The sequence below is a fragment of the Myotis yumanensis genome, unplaced genomic scaffold (genome assembly GCF_028538775.1).
Source record: "Myotis yumanensis isolate MYYU_CA2020_CCGP unplaced genomic scaffold, mMyoYum1.0.hap1 SCAF_17, whole genome shotgun sequence".
Lineage (NCBI taxonomy): Eukaryota > Metazoa > Chordata > Mammalia > Chiroptera > Vespertilionidae > Myotis > Myotis yumanensis.
The window spans coordinates 39,244,188-39,263,131 of NW_027223768.1; the positions used below are offsets into that span (position 1 = coordinate 39,244,188).

General features: G+C 44.9%; 1 protein-coding gene across 1 annotated transcript in view; it reads left to right on the forward strand.

The window, feature by feature from the left end:
• Window positions 1-18,944, forward strand: part of NME7 (NME/NM23 family member 7) — a 116,758-nt gene that overhangs the window by 27,784 nt on the left and 70,030 nt on the right. Inside the window, exons 5-7 of the mRNA XM_070396899.1 lie at window positions 679-729; window positions 4,183-4,390; window positions 11,863-11,968. Coding sequence (XP_070253000.1) covers window positions 679-729; window positions 4,183-4,390; window positions 11,863-11,968 — 365 coding nt within the window. The remainder of the gene's footprint in view (window positions 1-678; window positions 730-4,182; window positions 4,391-11,862; window positions 11,969-18,944) is intronic.

The window sequence follows — 18,944 nt, forward strand, 5'->3', positions numbered from 1 at the left end:
AAATACTTCATGGAAGAATCAGTGGTTAGATCCTCTGAGAGACTGGTGCATTCCTTAATGAAACACAGCAGCTCTTCTCTAGGTGGTGATACACTTGTTAGTATCTCTTCCATTGAAACATTTTAAGGAAGAATGAGATAAGAATGATGGGGAAAATTCATAAACTCTCATCGTGGTTTCTGTTTTAGATTTTGAATGGCGATAACTGCCGGGCCAGGGACATGTAGGAAAAAATAATGAAACAGTTTTAGTAGTTTATTAAGATTTTTCTTCTTTTCATTGATATTAAAGATTATGATTGTGTGTTTTTCTCTTTTAGTAGTTCAGTTGTGTTGAAAGGTAGAATTGGTTGTTTTGTAGTCTTGCTACTGACTCTTCTAAAATACCACATTAATGAGTTTCTCTGGCATGCAGTGTTACCTCATTGTAGACTGCAATACATATATCCATTTCAGTTTTGTGAATTCTTCCCCTTACACTCTAGAATTTTTTTTTGAAGTTGGTAGTATGGCATAAGCAAAAAATGGAAAGGAGAGGGTATTTGAGCAGAATATTTGGTTAAAAAATAATTCACATTCAGATCAAATCAATAGAGGGTTTTATTTTTATTTTATTAATGTAAGCTAAAATAATTCTCTTATGTAATTGCTAACTGTTGTCATTTTTATTATTTTATAGGAAAGAAGCAGCAGATTTTCATATAGACCATCACTCAAAGCCCTTTTTTAAGTAGGTACTGAATTGGAGGCTAATGGAGAATATTCTGGAAAACGAGAGAGTCATAGTTTTACAATTAAAAGTTTTGTTATATGAGGATAATCTGTCAAAAAGGACCCCAGCAACATCTTGCAACCGCAAAGAAGTATTTTATTTATTTTTTAATATTTTTTTTATTGATTTCATAGAAGAAGGGAGAGATAGAAACATCAATGATGAGAGAGAATCACTGATCGGCTGCCTCCTGCATGCCCCCTGTTGGGGATCCAGCCTCCAAACTGAGCATGTGCCCTGACCAGGAATCGAACCATGACCTACTGGTTCATAGGTCAATGCTCAACCACTGAGCCATGCCAATTGGGCTGCAAAGAATTATTTTCTAAAAATTGGTTTTTCTGTCCTTTTCTTATCTCGTCATTAAATATCTTAAACTTGAATAAGAAGCAAATAAGATTATTTGTTTAAATTATAAGGAGCATCACTTTCTTTTTAGATTTTAGTAGATTTAACATGGAGTGATAATTATATTTTATGTCTAATATTTATTTCTGCTGTGCTTTTAAACTCTTATTTTGGCATTCTCATATGTATAAATGTTATTAGAATCCTTACATTTTAAATAATTTTATATACATTTTGTTCTTGAAACATAGCAACAAATATATGTTAGAACCTGAATCTATGTCTTAAATATTTTGGTTGCTTTTATTTTATATTTTATTGTTTTGTTAATCCTCACCCAAGGATATTTTTCCCATTGATTTTTTTTAAAATATATATTTTCTTGATTTTTTTACAGAGAGGAAGGGAGAGGGATAGAGAGTTAGAAACATCAATCAGCTGCCTCCTGCACACCCCCTACTGGGATGTGCCTGCAACCAAGGTACATGCCCTTGACCAGAATCGAACCTGGGACCCTTCAGTCTATAGGACGACACTCTATCCACTGAGCCAAACCGGTTAGGGCCCATTGATATTTTTTTAAAGAGTTGGGAGAGAGGGAGAGAGAGAGAAAGAGAAACATTGATGTGAGAGAGAAACATTGATTGGGTGCCAACTATGACCAGGGATGCCAGGGATTGAACCTGTGACCCTTCGGTGAGAGGGCCGAAGCTCTAACTATCCAGCTACGCTGGCCAGGACTTGGTTTGTTTTGAAATTTAGCTGAACATTGTGCATCTTATATTACTACTAGTGGCCCGTTGCATGAAGATTCGTGCAATAGGTCTTCCTTCCCCTGGCTGCCGGCACCGGTTTTCCTCCGGCACCTGGGACCCAGGCCTTTGGTCCTGCCACAGCAACAAGGCTTGGCTTCTCCACTCCCGCTGCTCCCAGCCCCTCCTTTTTTTTTTTTTCCAGCTCCTCCAGCGGTTCCCAGGGCAGACTGGAAGCCTGAGTTCCCCCCGACGACCCAGGCCCCCGGCGACCCAGGCCCCTGGTGACCCAGGCCCCCAGCCACTCCTTGAGTGGAGCCCAGGCCCCCCCGCCCCTCCTTGAGCAGAGTACAGGGCCTATGGGAAGCTTGGCTTCCTCCATCGCCAGGAGCAACCCAAGCCTCCTGCTCGCTCCAGCTCTGTGGCCTCCGCCATCTTCAGTCATCTTCAGTCTTTGCTCTGCGCCTGCTTATGCAAATTAACTGCCATCTTTGGTTAATTTGCATAGTCACTCTGATTGGCTGGTGGGCGTAGTGGAGTGGTGGAGTGACAGAGTGATGGTTAATTTGCATGTTTCTCTTTTATTAGTGTAGATTGATAAAGGAGCACTTGTATTTCTAATGAAGAAAGATGTTAGCCAAGCTGCTATGATAGGCGTGCCATTTGGTACCCTACACAGAATAGGGGTCTTTAAAAAAAGCTTGATATAAGAAATGTATTATGTTATACATTGTTTTAAATCAGGCATTCTAAAATGTTCCTGAACCTTGTTAGAATAGGAACATATAATTATCTTGGAAGTTACTCTTTATTATACTCTTTGTATACGTTTATAGCATTATATTGCAGCTCCTGATGTAATGTCTTACATGTAATTAGTATGTGGTAAATTTTATCACATGTATGAATTAACTAGTTTTCGTGTTGTATTGAGAAACACATAACAAAAGACGTAGCTGCAGTCACGGAGGCAGTGCCACAAAGCACCGTCTTTTATGATCAGGCATGCCTTTCCTGCGTTCACCTGCCACGCTCATCCTGCGGCTCATTCTGCTGTGTGCTCAGAGAACTGTGCTACTAGGACATTAGATTATAGGTTTCTTGAGGGAAGCTTCTGTTACAGCCTATTCTGATTTGTAGTAGATGATCATTAAATGCTTATTGAATGGATGAACATATGTTTCTTCCCTTGACTTAGATTCCTTAAGTCTAATTATTTTGGCACCTAAGGCCTAGTAGAATATGTCTGAGGAGGTCATGTAGGCCTTTTAGGATAGAGGATACGAATACTCATACATATGTGTTATTTCTTAGAAACATTCAACATGAAATGATTTTTGAAAATATATTTTTATTGATTTCAGAGAGGGAGAAAAAGGGAGAGAGAGATAGAAAAATCAATGATGAGAGAGAATCATTGATCGGCTTCCACCTCCTGCATGCCTGACACTGGGGTTCGAGCCCATGACCCAGGCATAAGCCCCTATGGGGAATCGAACCTTGACCTCCTGGTTCATAGGTTGATGCACAACCCCTGAGCCACACCAGCCGGGCAGCATGAAATGATTTAAGAAGTCAGTACTGAAGAGGGTTGGCTCATGGAACATGGTTCACCAGGGCAGGAAGTGTGTGCAACAGTCAAGAGTTAAAGGCACAGAAGGGCTGTGGTGCCCTGCCCCTCTCTCCAGGAGGGTCCCGGCCGCTCTTGGCTTAGATGAGAGAGAAGCATGGGCTTTCTTTAAAAAGTAGACTGTCCCCGCTAAGCACAGTAGGAGGAACAATGTCCCTTATCTCACAGTTAAACTTGTCATTGTTGCCTTGTACACAAATAAAAGTTAAAAAATGAGGTTTTGTTTCTCATATCTTGGGGTACTGTCTGACTCGGTGTACGTGTAGCTTTGAAATTGAAGATAGGAATAAGTCACAGCAGCTTTTATGCTAATTAAAGGGTATTTCTTAAAGGCCTATTGATTTCTTTTTTTTATAACTAGACAAACTTAATGCTTATTCATTGAAGCATAGATCAACAGGATGCATTTTAAGGCAATGAAATAGTCTCAGTCCAATGAAACAGTGATTTTTCTGCTCACAGTAATTGCTTTGATAACACTGGCAATTCAGGCCACTGCAAGACACTTGATTTATGAAAAATGCACCTTGTCCACATAAAATCCACTATATCCAATAGTTCTGAGATCATAATGTCCATGTATTTGTTGAAATACTCAAATTGTAATGTATCCTTGTTGTGAAGAGAGATGCCTAGTCTGACAGAACAATGAAGCAAATCCATCTTTCATCTGTTTCCTAGTGAGCTGATCCAGTTTATTACAAGTGGTCCTGTTATTGCCATGGAGATTTTAAAAGATGATGCTATATGTGAATGGAAGAGACTTCTCGGACCTGCCAACTCTGTGGTGGCGCGTGCGGATGCGCCCGGAAGCATCCGAGCCCTCTTTGGAGCTGACGGCATCAGAAATGCAGCTCATGGCCCCGACTCCTTCGCCTGTGCAGCCCGAGTAAGGTGTTTCGAATACTGTCACTCAGTTTTGGTTTTGGGAACTGTTTGATGTCAACGTTTAGCATTTCCATTGCTGCTGATGGAGGGTGGATTGATACAGCTGATCTCGTAGTAGAGAAAACCTTAACCTTTTGCCTGGGATTAAACAGTGTTTCAATGATACATCTCCCCCGGGAGCTGGTAATCTGGTTACGGCCAAGGTAAGTTTAAAATATGCATCCCACTTCTTGTTCCAAAGACTGAACTTACTAAGGCTCATCAATGTCTAAATTACGGAGTTTATGTAAGAATACCAGTTTACAGACAGTGAATATTCAAAAAGAAGGCATCATTGGATATGTTATCTCCTGGGCTCCTAGCACTCTCTTTCCAAGTTTAACATCTTTTTCTTTCCTGTATCTACCTAGTGTTTATGAAAAAGTTTTCCTGTATCATTCCTTGTTTTAAATTCACACAAATAAGGTATTACACTGGGTTTACACTGACATTGAATTAACGAAGTGCAAATTTATTCTTGACATCATGAGACATTTCTCAATTCATTTAAGATGGTTTTTAGTTTGGTCATGTTTGCAGTTAAATAATATTAGACAGTTTTATAATAATTGACTTTTCTTACAAGTTTATTAGTAAATTCCTTCAGCTGGCCTTTTAAACGAGACCTTGAATCTGATCACTGTGGTCAAATCACAGTTATATTTTCTGGGCTACTGCAGATGCTGCCTGATTTTTTTCTTTTCTCCTGTTAATCAGTTTATGAAAATTTTATCCTGCCCAAGTAAAATTAACTGTGCCTAGGGGGACCTTCTTAAAAACAAATTGTATTAACAATTGAACTATTGCAAACCCTTCCATGAACTTTTGCCTCTTGTGGAATAGCGTCCACAGCTCCCCCAACCTGGCCCCTGCCTCTCTCTACACTTAACCTCTCACCAGTCTCTCCCTTACTGTGTCCCAGGTGTATGACCATCTTGCTACTCCTAGAATGGCCTTCGGCCTGACTGGTTCAGCCTACAGCAAAGAGGGCAGTGTGGTTGGATTGGGGGAGGGAGGAGGGGAAGATGAGGTCACAGAAGTGTCATGTGGTCCTGTAGACCCCAGTAGTACAAGACTGTTGGCCTTAATGTATGTTAATTATATCTCAACAAAACTTAAGAAAAACAGTGACAACACTACTTACCTGTTACCACTTCCCTGATTCTATGCACGGCACCCATCCTTGATGCTTGCTTCATTCCCACCACATCCCTCTGATTCTATATTTAGCCTCCTACTAGACTGGGAATTCTTAAAGATGTCTAATTTATCTTCATACCTCAAGGATCTAGATCACAGGTGTTTTAAAAGTTTTGGAATTAAAAATGATATCAAACCTAATGCTTATCAAGGCTCACTGTGTGTATCATAGACGTAGTTCCAAGCAGTGGAGTGTCTCATTTAAATCTCAGACATCCTGTGCAGTTGCTTGTCATCCTAATTTACTGTTGCAGAAGCAGACTCAGTGTGTTTAGGTACCCGGGCCACATGCTTGACCACCCCCTCCACTGTGTGTGCTGAAGTAGTAGCCTACTCACCGTCTTTTAGAATGTGGAAGTCATAGGAACTAGAGAAAAGAAATTTTTTCATCAATAATTCTGTCAGCAGCATTTACAGTTAACCTATTTATGGCATACTAGAGGCCCAGTGCACAAATTCATGCACCAGTGGGGTCCCTTGACCTGGCCTGCAGGATCGGGCCGAAACCGGCTCTCTGACATCCTCCTACGGGTCCCAGATTGCAAGAGGGCACAGGCTAGGCTGAGGGAACCCACCAGTGCACGATTGGGGCCATTGAGGGCCACAGGAGGTTGGCCAGCCGGGGAGGTACCATGGGAGGGCCCCAGGACATGTCCAGCTTGTCTCACTCAGTCCTGATTGGCCAGACCCCAGCAGCAAGCTAACCTACCAGTCGGAGCATCTGCCCCTAGTGGTCAGTGCATGTCATAGCGACTGGTCAACCAGTCAGCTGTCTGCCGCCTGGTGGTCAGTGCACATCACAGTGAGCAGTTGAGCGGCCTTAGCATGTCATTAGCATATTACGCTTTGATTGGTTGAACAGATGACTGGACGAACGGACACTTAGCATATTAGGCTTTTATTATATAGGATTCTTCCAGCTCGTTTCCTTGGTCATTTATGTAACCTGCAAAGTAAACACCATTTTACATGGTTTTAACTTAATTACTTTTTTCACTTAATATTATACCATAAAAGTTTTCCATGTCACTAGATTACTGTCAAAAGAGTACATTTTAATGGCTGCAGAATATTCTCTTGGCATGGAAATAACATGGTTTACTTAAAAGGTCCCTTCTGAAGAATAGGTTTGAGGTTTTTCTCATATTTGCAAATAAGGGTGCATTGTTTATGCCACTTCATATTGGATTATTTTATGATAAAAGGGTTTTTATTTGATATTAGGAGAGTATATAGAGAGAAAGTTTGGTATTTTTCAATGTTTTAATCTGGAGCATTTACAAAAATTATATATACACACACACACACACACACACACATATACACATACATACACACTAGAGGCCCGGTGCACAAAAATTTGTGCACTCGGGGGGTGGGGGGGAGAGGGGGTCCCTCAGCCCAGCCTGTGCCCTCTCGCAGTCTGGGACCCCTCGGGAGATAATGACCTGCTGGCTTAGGCCTGCTCCCGGGTAGCAGAGGGTAGGCCCAATCCCTAGGTGCAGCCCCTGGTCGGGCTCAGAGCAGGGCCGATTGGGGAGTTGGGGCGCTGCCCCCTGTCATGCACAGAGCAGGGCGGATCGGGAGGTTTCGATGCCACCCCTAGTCATGCTCAGGGTACAGCCGATTGGGGGGTAGGGGCACCGCCCCCTGTCACACTCAAAGCAGGGTCGGTAGGGAGTTGCGGTGCCACCCCCTGTAACACACAGAACAGGGCCGATCAGGGGGTTGGGGCGCTGCCCCCTGTCACGCACAGAGCAGGGTCCATCAGGGGGGTTGGGGCTCCATACCCTATCATGCACAGAGCAGGGCTGATCGGGGGGTTGAGGAGCTCCCCCCTGTCACTCACAGAGTAGGGCCAATAGGAGAGTTGGCGCACCACCCCATGTCACACACAGAGCAGGGCTGATCAGGGGGTTGGGGCACCGCCACTGTCACACTCAGGGCAGGGCTGATGGGGAGGTTATGGCTCTACCCCGTCACACACAGAGCAGGGCCTGTGGGGGGGGGGGGGAGTTGAGGCGCTGCACCCTGTCACACACAGAGCAGGGCTGAACAGGGGTTTGGGGTGCTGCCCCCTATCACACACAGAGCTTCAGGGAGATCAGGGGGTTTGGTTGCTGCCCCCTGTCATGCCGGGAGGCCTCGCTGCTCCACTGATCCTGGTGCTGGGAGGCATATTACCCTTTTACTATATAGGATAGAGGCCTGGTGCATGGGTGGGGGCCGGCTGGTTTGCCCTGAAGTGTGTCCTGGATCAGGGTGGGGGTCCCCACTGGGGTGCCTGGCCAGTCTGGGTGAGGGGCTGAGGGCCATTTTCAGGCTGGCAGGTGACTGAAGCTCCCAACCGCTCCTTTTTTTCTTTTCTTTTTTTATTCTGGGCCAGCTTTAGCTCTGAGGCTCGGCTCCAGCTCTGAGGCCTTGGCTGCTGAAAGCAGGTTTCTGGCCTTTGTTTACCTTCTTTATTTGAAACAATGTTGCGGTCCTGCTGACTGAAGCCCGGCTGACTAAAGCAGGTATCTGGGGTTTGGTTTAGCATCTATATTTGCAACATAGTTGCTTAGAGTTGCAGCTGAGAGGCCGGCAAGGCAGGCGGGGAACTTGGCTTCCTCCGTCACTGGAGCAAGCAAGCCTCCTGTTCACCTCAGTGCATGGCTGCCGGCCGCCATCTTGGTTGGCAGTTAATTTGCTTATCTCCCTGATTAGCCAATGGGAAGGGTAGCGGAGGTACAGCTAATTACCATGTTTCTCTTTTATTAGATAGGATATATATATATATATATATATATACACATATACATACATACATACACTAGAGGCCCAGTGCACAAAAATTTGTGCACTCGGGGGGTGGGGGGGAGAGGGGGTCCCTCAGCCCATCCGGTGCCCTCTCGCAGTCTGGGACCCCTCGGGAGATAATGACCTGCTGGCTTAGGCCTGCTCCCGGGTGGCAGAGGGCAGGCCCAATCCCTAGGTGCAGCCCCTGGTCGGGCTCAGAGCAGGGCCGATTAGGGAGTTGGGGCGCTGGCCCCTGTCGTGCACAGAGCAGGGCGGGTCGGGAGGTTGCGATGCCACCCCTAGTCATACTCAGGGTACAGCCGATTGGGGGGTTGGGGCACCGCCCCCTGTCACACTCAAGGCAGGGTCGATAGGGAAGTTGCGGCGCCACCCCCTGTCACACACAGAGCAGGGCCGATCAGGGGGTTGGGACGCTGCCCCCTGTCACACACAGAGCAGGGCCCATCAGGGGGTTGGGGAGCTCCCCCTTGTCACTCACAGAGTAGGGCCGATAGGGGAGTTGGGGCACTGTCCCCTGTCACACACAGAGCATGGCGGATCAGGGGGTTGGGGCGCCACCCTCTATCACCCACAGAGCAGGGCCCATCAGGGGGTTGGGGTGCCGCCACTGTCACACTCAGGGCAGGGTCGATGAGGAGGTTATGGCTCTACCCCATCACACACAGAGCAGGGTCTGTGGGGTGGGGGGAGTTGGGGCACCACACCCTGTCACACACAGAGCAGGGCCGATCAGGGGGTTGGGGCGCCACCACTGTCACACTCAGGGCAGGGCCAATGGGGAGGTTATGGCTCTACCCCGTCACACACAGAGCAGGGCCCCTTGTGTGGGGGGGCACCACCCTCTATCACCCACAGAGCAGGGCCGATCAGGGGGTTGGGGTGCCGCCACTGTCACACTCAGGTCAGGGCCGATGGGGAGGTTATGGCTCTACCCCGTCACACACAGAGCAGGGCCCGTGGGGGGGTGGTTGGGGTGCCGCACCCTGTCATACACAGAGCAGGGCCGATCAGGGGGTTGGGGCGCCGCACCCTGTGACACACAGAGCCTCAGGGCGGTCAGGGGGTTGGGGAGCTCCCCCCTATCAGGCACAGAGCAGGGCTGATCAGGGGGTAGGGCACCTTCCCCTGTCACTAACAGAGCAGGGCAGATAGGGAGGTTGTGGCCCCGCCCCCTGTCATGCCGGGAGGCCTCGCTGCTCCACTGATCCCGGTGCTGGGAGGCATATTACCCTTTTACTATATAGGATAGAGGCCTGGTGCATGGGTGGGGGCCGGCTGGTTTGCCCTGAAGTGTGTCCTGGATCAGGGTGGGGGTCCCCACTGGGGTGCCTGGCCAGTCTGGGTGAGGGGCTGAGGGCCATTTTCAGGCTGGCAGGTGACTGAAGCTCCCAACCGCTCCTTTTTTTCTTTTCTTTTTTTATTCTGGGCCAGCTTTAGCTCTGAGGCTCGGCTCCAGCTCTGAGGCCTTGGCTGCTGAAAGCAGGTTTCTGGCCTTTGTTTACCTTCTTTATTTGAAACAATGTTGCGGTCCTGCTGACTGAAGCCCAGCTGACTAAAGCAGGTTTTGGGGGTTTGATTTACCTTCTATATTTGTTACAATGTTGCTTAGAGTGCAGCTGAGAGGCCGGCAAGGCAGGCGGGGAACCTGGCTTCCTCCGTCACTGAAGCAAGCAAGCCTCCCTGTTCGCGTCAGCTGCCTGGCTGTCAGTTGCCATCTTGGTTGGCAGTTAATTTGCATATCTCCCTGATTAGCCAATGGAAAGGGTAGCAGAGGTACGGCTAATTACCATGTTTCTCTTTTATTAGATATGATATTGTATAAAAGCCTAAGTGACCGTAATGACCGAACACTCAGAATGACAGGAATGACCGGTCGACCAGTCGCTATGATGTGCACTGACCACCATGGGGCAGACGCTCAACGCAGGAGCTGCCCCATGGTAGTCAATGCGTTCCTGCAGCCAACTTCCCGTCACCCCTCCCACCAGCCAGCCCAGCCTCAATGTGTCCCTATTGGGGGCGGGGCTAGCCAGCCAACCTCCCATGGCCCCTCCCCCCAGCTGGCCAACCTCCTGTATTCCCTCCCTCCAGCTGGTCCTGTCCCAATGGGCCCTGATCACTGTCCAGACTGAGGGATCCCACCTGTGCACAAATTGGTGCACTGGGCCTCTAGTCCTATATAATAAAAGGCTAATATGCAAATTGTCCCCACGGGTGGGAGTTCGACTGACCAGGAGTTAGATGTGGCTGATCACCAGGTGGTGGCACAGAACATGGTGGGCGTTGGTGACGCAGTGCTGGCAGTGGGCGACAGTGGAGGTGCTGCCAGCCCCAATGGCCTGACAAGAGCAGGATCGCAGCAGGGGGCGGGGCCAGTGAGTGGGTGGTGCCGGTCAAGGAGGATGTGAGCAGGGGCCCCTATCGCCCCGCCAGTCACCCCACAGATTGGCCCTGATTGCTGGCCAGGCCTAGGGACCTTACCTCTGCATGAATTTTGTGCATCAGGCCTCTAGTATTTATATAAATTACTATGTAAAAGTTTGGGAGAAACTTTTAACTGGCAAGCATTTATTTTTATGATTAAAGATATGAATGTAGATTAGTTGAATGCTTTAGTGAGGTTACCATAGGATCTTATCAAGGTGAAATTTATGAAAAAGTGCAACTATATGCTTTACAATTTGTTGAATAAAATATAGTATAAAAGTAATATACTTAAAGCTTATCAAATTGAGTCTGAATTTTATTTAGGGGAGAAAGTTATATATCTTTCTCCTTCCTTACTGGTCAGTTTAGGGAAAAGTAAAGGCTAACAGAAGAGGAGCTTTATGAGAAATATTTAAGCAACTCAGATCACAAAGTAATATGAAAATTTTTTGTGTAACTTTACTTTCTGTGAAGTCTCTGAATTAGTAAAAGTGTGCTCTTGCAAATGTTAGCTTGGATTAATAGTGGTAAAAGCTTAGAGATAGGGAAGTGTGTTTAAATAATTAATGGTACTGATGAGTGTGACCATCTTCGACTAGTTCACATGGCTGGGTTGTTGTTTCAGTGAACCACATGTAAAACAACACAGCCTGGCCTGGCTGATGTGCTCAGTGGTTGGTCAACCCATGAATCAGGAGGTCCTGGTTCAATTCCCTATTGGGGCATATCCCTTGGTTGTGGGCTCAATCCCCAGTAGGGGGCGTTCAGGAGGCAGCAGATCCATGATTCTCTTTCGTCATTGATGTTTCTCTCTCCCCCTCTCCTTTCCTCTCTCTGAAATTGATAAAAACACGTTTTAAGAAAACACTGCCTGAATCTAGCTACAAAATATGGTTCATTTAATTTAATTTTATCACAGGACTATAGTGAGTATTTAGTTTTAACTAACAATAGTTCTGATTCTTGATCTCCATTTTACATGTCAAAGTCATTTCTCTCTATTTCTAGGAAATGGAGTTATTTTTTCCTTCGAGTGGAGTCTGTGGACCAGCAAACTCTGCTAAATTTACCAATTGTACCTGTTGCATTATTAAGCCCCATGCCATCAGCGAAGGTAAGTGCTATGTCAAGCACAACATGTCCAATTCATTGTGTTCATAGGAACTTATGAGCAAATCCTTTTGGAAATAAGATGGGATGTAATTTAAAAATCATCCTGAAAAAACTAGAATAGCCTATATAATAAAAGCCTAATATGCTAAGTGTCCAGTTGTCTGGTCGGCTGTTCAACCAATCAAAGCATAATATGCTAATGATATGCTCAGGCCACTCAACTGCTCCCTATGATGTGCACTGACCACCAGGGGGCAGACACTCCAACCGGTAGGTTAGCTTGCTGCTGGGAATTGGAGGATCGGGACTGAGTGAGATGGGCCAGATTTGCCCTGGAGCCCTCTGTCGGTCTCTCCCTGGCTGGCCAACCTCCCACGTCCCTCCCCGGCCACCTATCATGCACTGGTGGGGGTCCCTCAGCCTGGCCTGTGCCCTCTCACAATTCGGGACCCCTCAGGGGATGTCGGCACCAGGGACCCCACTAGTGCGTGAATTCATGCACCGGGCCTTTAGTACTAAATAATAAACATAATTGAATGGGTTAATTTTTTTCTTAGTATTAAAATAATTCAGGTACACAGTAGAAAATATAAAAAAATTTTAAGTTACTTGTTTTTCATTATCCTGAGAGAGTCATTGTTCACATTTTGATATTTCCTCCAAATCTTTTTATTCTGCATATGTATGTATATGTGTGTAACTGACACATATGAATGTAATTAACATGTTCAAGATATAGGTCTATAGGCAGATCCTTGAGACCATAATTAGAGGGGAGCAACATGCATGATGGGTAATAAAAATTTATGGAGAACTTACCACTATGTGCTAGGTAGAAGACTGAACATCTACCTGTACACTATCTCTTTTAATCTCAGCAATCATGTCAAATAGGTGGGCTTGTCATTCTTTTCCAGGTACATGAGGCTCTATGTGAATAAGTCATTTCCCTCTGGGTTCTTCCTCTACACCCACTGCTCTGCAGCAGTCACAGCAGAGCATGACATGGTGTAGCAGTAACATTTGAAATGGCTGGGGTTGACAGTCTATGAAGAACATGGCAATTTTATGTTATCCTCACTTTTCTTACCTGGGCATGGACACACACACACAATCAATCAATCAATCAATCAATCAATATACAGACACATTCTAATGTGATGAGCCAAGTTCCTGTTTAAAGGCCTCAACTTTATAAAAAGCTTATCTTTGGCATCTTAATACATTCAATTTGATCTTTACCTGATTTTATTTTTTCTAAGGAAAAATGTGATGCATGGAAAGAGAAATAAAATAGAATACTAGTTATAGCTCTTAATAATTGCATAGATAAATATAACAAATCTATTTAAAATGATTATATAATTGAAAGATGATGTCACATGACTAATTTTATATTTACACAGGTTTAAATCATTTTTAGTCAGCTGTTTTTTAAAGATTAACTATATTTCATATATTCATATTTGATATATAGCATTTGAGGTAAATGAGTTAAAGTAAAAGGAAATTTTGTAAAATTTAATCAAGTGGCAAAACAGTTTAAACTTTGGCATTTCAAGTTGTTTTTTTTCCCCCTTTTATTTCTAAACCTCAATTATAGAGATGCTTTAAGACTAGTTTGAAATGTGTAATTAACCCAATTTAGCTTAGAGTTAATAAACTGTGGCTACAATAAAATACAGTTTAAAGCTTTATATTGAATTTATTATTGGATTCACTTGGCCCCCTTTCGATGGCTGGTTTATGTTTATCTTTTTCTATAATGATCCCATTTCCTGGCATATTTAATTTCATCCGGGGTCTAGTGTGGATCTGAGAGGAAAAGAGGTTAAAGAAAAAGTTGTGGATAAGAGAGCAGCTGAAAAGAAGTTGGGTTGTTCCCTGAGGCTGACCACCAGCTCCCCCAAAGGCCAGGAGAGCCTGCTGACCAAGCAAAGCGCAGTTTACTGCTGTTCCAGTAAAGAGAGCACACCTGGGCGGAGCCCCAGGAGACGCCCAAGGGAGAGGTCCTGGGCGGACTTTGTGGGGCTCCAGGTCCACCTGGAGAGACTGAAGGTGGCCTGTGAGTGCAGAGGCCTGGCGGAAACTGGGCAGAGTTCGTGAGATCCAAGTTTGGATTCGTGGACACAGTGCGGCAGGGATCTTAACCAAGTCTTCTAAGTACCCAGTTGTTTGATAAGTGAGTTGTTTGCCAAGTTGAGAGGATATTGTGAAAAGGGGATCATTGGAGTAGTCTATTGTTGGTGTAAATGGACTTTGGGAAAGTTCCTGACACGTACAATGAAGTCATTTACTGATTTACAGCCTTATCTTTGTGGCTAGGAATTTCTTAGCATAAATAATAAAGTCATGCGGATGTAGGCGCCTTAGTTCTTAGTCCTGTGGTTAATCTGTATGGATTCAGTGGTTGGCGTCTCACTTCTGAGAGAGCTAGGGAAAAATACAGAGCATACAGAGCGTGGTTTGTGGACTAGATGGTGGCATTCGCGGCCTTGTTATCTATGTCGATTGAAATATATTTTGTCATTTGGAGGACTCAGGTTTTAAAAGGGAAGAAGACTAAGGCAAATATTTTCGTGTTCTTTTTTAACTTCAAGATGATGCAGTGCGTTTGTTTTGATGTCCTCAGTATTACTTACATGTAGTTAGTTCAATTCCATTGATAAAATAAGTTAATTTTACCCTGAAATCAGGCTCCACAGGCTTGAATCCTAGCTCTGCTACTTATTCTCCATGGGCTGTTAAATAACTGACTTAGGTTAATCTCTTTCCACCTTATGTCCTCATCTGTGAAGTGAGATTAGCAGTTTCCCTTCTTCGCAGAGTAACTGTGCATTAAATGTAATAGTTAATAACTAACATTAATTAACTATAAGGACTGTCCCAGGTCCAGTGCCCAGCTGAGTGCTGCGTCAGTGTTGGACATTCTTACTGTGATGAGTACTCCTACTAGTGACTCCTTCGTAACAATGCAGTGGCTTAAAATGCTAACAAAATCCAACATCCACAGCTGTCACCCACAGAAAGAAAGAAAATCCATCTCATTGTTTAAGGAACTAAGCGCTGTCCTCAGTTAAAGTCTGGTGTGAGGGAAGTCCGTGAAGCGGTCATTGCTTCTGTCTGGCTGACTGGCAGCGTCCTCCATTACCTGCCCTGACGGCCCGTGAGGCTGGCACTGGGCACGAGGAGGTGGCGAGTCGGGAGAGCGGCCTCTACACTTGCCATGGCCCCCACGTTAGCCTTTTGAAGTATGAGAGCCCGAATTCTGTCGGAAATTTTTTTCTTTAGCAGATTTATGCATTAAACAGTTTGACTGCGTTGTTCATGACATTGTCCTTTCTGAAATTCAGTTTCCTTTAGTCTTTAAACCCAGGTGTTCTCTTACTCTGTGAAATTGTGTAGAAAATTCTTGTAAAAGATAATCGTGTTCTGTATCTTAATGTTATGTTTTGGCTGTAAAAAATCTATTTTCTTTTTTTAAATATATTTTATTGATTTTTTACAGAGAGGAAGGGAGAGGGATAGAGAGTTAGAAACATCGATGAGAGAGAAACATCGATCAGCTGCCTCCTGCACACCTCCCACTGGGGATGTGCCCGCAACCAAGGTACGTGCCCTTGTCCGGAATTGAACCTGGGACCTTTCAGTCCGCAGGCCGACGCTCTATCCACTGAGCCAAACCGGTTTGGCTAAAAAATCTATTTTCATGGAGGCTGTTGGAAAGTAATTTTAGATTTTATTTCTAAAAAGACATATTGTCTGTCTGCAATTCCCTTATTAAGAAGCACATTATTTAGTCGAATATTGGCCAGTTTGTAAATGTAACACCAGAATCCTCTCTGATATGCTAATTGAGCAGGAGGACCGTTCTCAGCCAGGTTGTGTTTATCAAGTTTCTTACTTTTATCAGTCAGCTCTTCTTACTCAGAGCCTCTTCCAGAGATTCACTTTCCTCCCTGAATGATCATTCTGACACTCAATAGACCAAGAGCCTGAGAAACACATCCACCCTGTGGAACCGCCTGAATTTGGGATGATTAAAATGATTACATTCCCACCTTTTCAATAGATGATTTTCCTCAAATAATTTAGCCTCTGGAATACTGAGGAAGAGATGTGAACTTTTTGGTGTGAAGAGATTGGATTTAAACATCGTAAATCTAACTCGGTTTCAGTAAAGACTCTTGGAGTGGGGCCAGTTTTGCGTAGCATGTCACAGTTGCGGAGTTTTGTGCTTGTTTTATGTTCTATCTGAAACAGTAAACAGGAAGGGGCTTTATAAGATGCGACACAGTCAGAATGGCCTGCAAAGCCTAAACTATGAACTACCTGACCCTTCACAGAAAGTTTATTGGCCTTTGCCATACCGTGCATTTTTAATTGGCCCTGCCTAAATTTTGGCATGTGTACCTAACTCTGAATTGTTTAATAAACTGTGAACTTGCTCACTCTCTCCAGATTTTTTTTTTCTAAGACAAAGATTTTAGAATGTTTAAAACAGCCACTGGAATCTCCTCCCATCTTCCAAGTTATTAATGTGAGAATGTCTATTCTCCTTTCTTTCAAACGTTTTTACTTAACCTTATTGATGTATAAATTACGTAGCATAAACACGCATGTTCTAAGCATGCGCTTCTGATGTTATGTTACAGTGCCTCAAGTCTCAGTCACGAAGTGCTTCATGTATAAAGTTGGTCTTGTCAGATGTCTCCCTGGAGACACTTGGAGGATGCGTAACAGACTGACTGTTTGAATCCAGTGTCACTGTGTGAAGGAGGACTGACTAGGCTTAGTCCAGGCTCCACACTGCACCTTTCTGATTAGTGGGGTTCTGTCCATGATAAAGCAATGAGAGGTCGCCCTGTCCGTTATCTTCAGGAGTCAGGCTTGCTCTCCACACCCGACTGGAATAAAGAAGCAGCTGTTGCTAGGCAGCCGGGCACTAGCACCTAGCAACTGAGATGTGAGCTTCAGGAACCCCAGACTCCCTTCAGAGCTTAGTGATGTGTGTTACAAGCACAAGCCCTATGCTCGTCTGTCTGAATTAGAAGGAACACAATAAAGGGATGGCCATCAGCCCGTGAAAGTACTGAGCACCTGGCAGGGGTTATTGTAGGCTGTGATGCGCGGATACGATTATCCTTCCATGGCTCGACACTTGCTCGGAGAAATTTCTTAGCCTCTCTAAGGCCTCGTTTTCCTCATCTGCAAAATGAAGGTAACAGGACCTACTTCATAAACAAGTTAATACATATGATACACTTAGAACAGTTTACATAGTAAGTGTTCCAGAAGCTGTTAGCTATTAATAATAGTAATTGTAGTGATTATATCATGACACATTTTTTAAAACCTCGAATCAGCTATCTATTGCTTTATAACAAACCATCCCAGAACTTAGCTCCTTAACAACAATGTGTTACTCCACACACTTCTGCATTCCCTGTGCTCCCATAGCGATCCTTCGTGGTATACCTGGGTGGCTGAGTGGCTTCTAAGGTAGGCGTCTCGAAAGTCAGAACGCAGTTTTTTAGCTTTCGTAACTTTAGGAGTACAAATGTTACAAACTAAAAATACTACTTGCAAGTGTAATTATTTAATTTAGTTTATATTCCATTTTTTTAGATTTTGAAAAATACTTGATTTTAAGTTTATGTCTTGGTAAACATTTTAAAAAGGAATGTATATAATGAAACTTTCAAATACTATTTTACTACATATGTGTAGCATGTGTCTTCTAAGTTACTGAAACCTGCACTCAGACTTGTGGGACACCCTGTATGTGTATTACTTAAGGGACCGTATTTATTGGAAAGAGTGTTGTTTCACTTGAAAATAAGGTGGACACTTCATTGCCTTCCCCTTTTTCACTTTCTTATACTTCAGGACTTAGTCATCACCATTCACGGCATGACGTTCTGGATGCACCTTGACGCATGCCTTTGAGCTCGAGAGCTGTTAACCCCCTGGGTTCCAGGAGGAGCAGGTCACCGCACGTTTCCAGCAGAACTTGGGTGACAGCTCCACTCCCCTCGCCTGCTTTGCATGCCCGTGTCTGTTAGAGGACCCTGTAATTTTAGGACACGTGGTGACGACCGCTGAGCAGAGCCACACTTGCTCTAGACGTGCAGAAAACGTATCTCAGAGAGTTCGTAGCAAAGACAGTGAGTTCCCATCCTGCCTCGGAGGAGCCCCGGGCACTGGTTTCTGTGTGTCTTGTGACCCTCCCCTGCGGAAGGCACAGCTGCAGAGGAGGACAGCAGCTCCTGCTTGGCTGTGGCTCTGCCCTTTGGACTTGTCCTTCCAAGCCAGGAGATGACCGATCCAGGTGGAGCTGGGTCCAGAGACCAGGCCATGTGATGCTACTTTACCAGGAAATGTTTTAAAGATGAAAATTTAAGGCAGCACGATGTCATGTTTTAAGACTTTAAAAGATGATTCGAGTTACATGGCAGATTGTAAGTGCCGAGAGTCCGACAATCTAATTATAGTGATTCCTATGAAAATAGCTCTAGAGGAAAAACTGGGGTGAGTAACCCACTTCTACTCTGCACAGACACAGGCCAGCGTATGACAATGCAGATGCAGTAGGATACAAACTTGTGATAGATGGCAAATGACCCACCAACACAAGTGAGAGCTGTGAGCCGCAGGCCTTCTAGAGTAAGAAAAAGGTGCCAATACATAGAAAAGCAGAGGACCGTTTAATAATCCGCTCACATCTTATTTTGGATGTGTGCCCTTTTCCCACCCTTCCTACTGCAACCTTCCTTTCTCAGGCTGCAGTATATCACCTCCCACATCAACCAGTGGCTGGGTGAGGACAGCGTGCACCTCACAGAAACCCAACCCGAATTCCCAGTCCTGTCTCATGTACCCAGATGGCTGGTGGAAGGGCAGGGGCGAGCTGGGCTTAGGGAGGACTCTAAACTGCCTCGGGCAATCTCTGGGGTCTCTGGCTTTCCTGTCAGCAT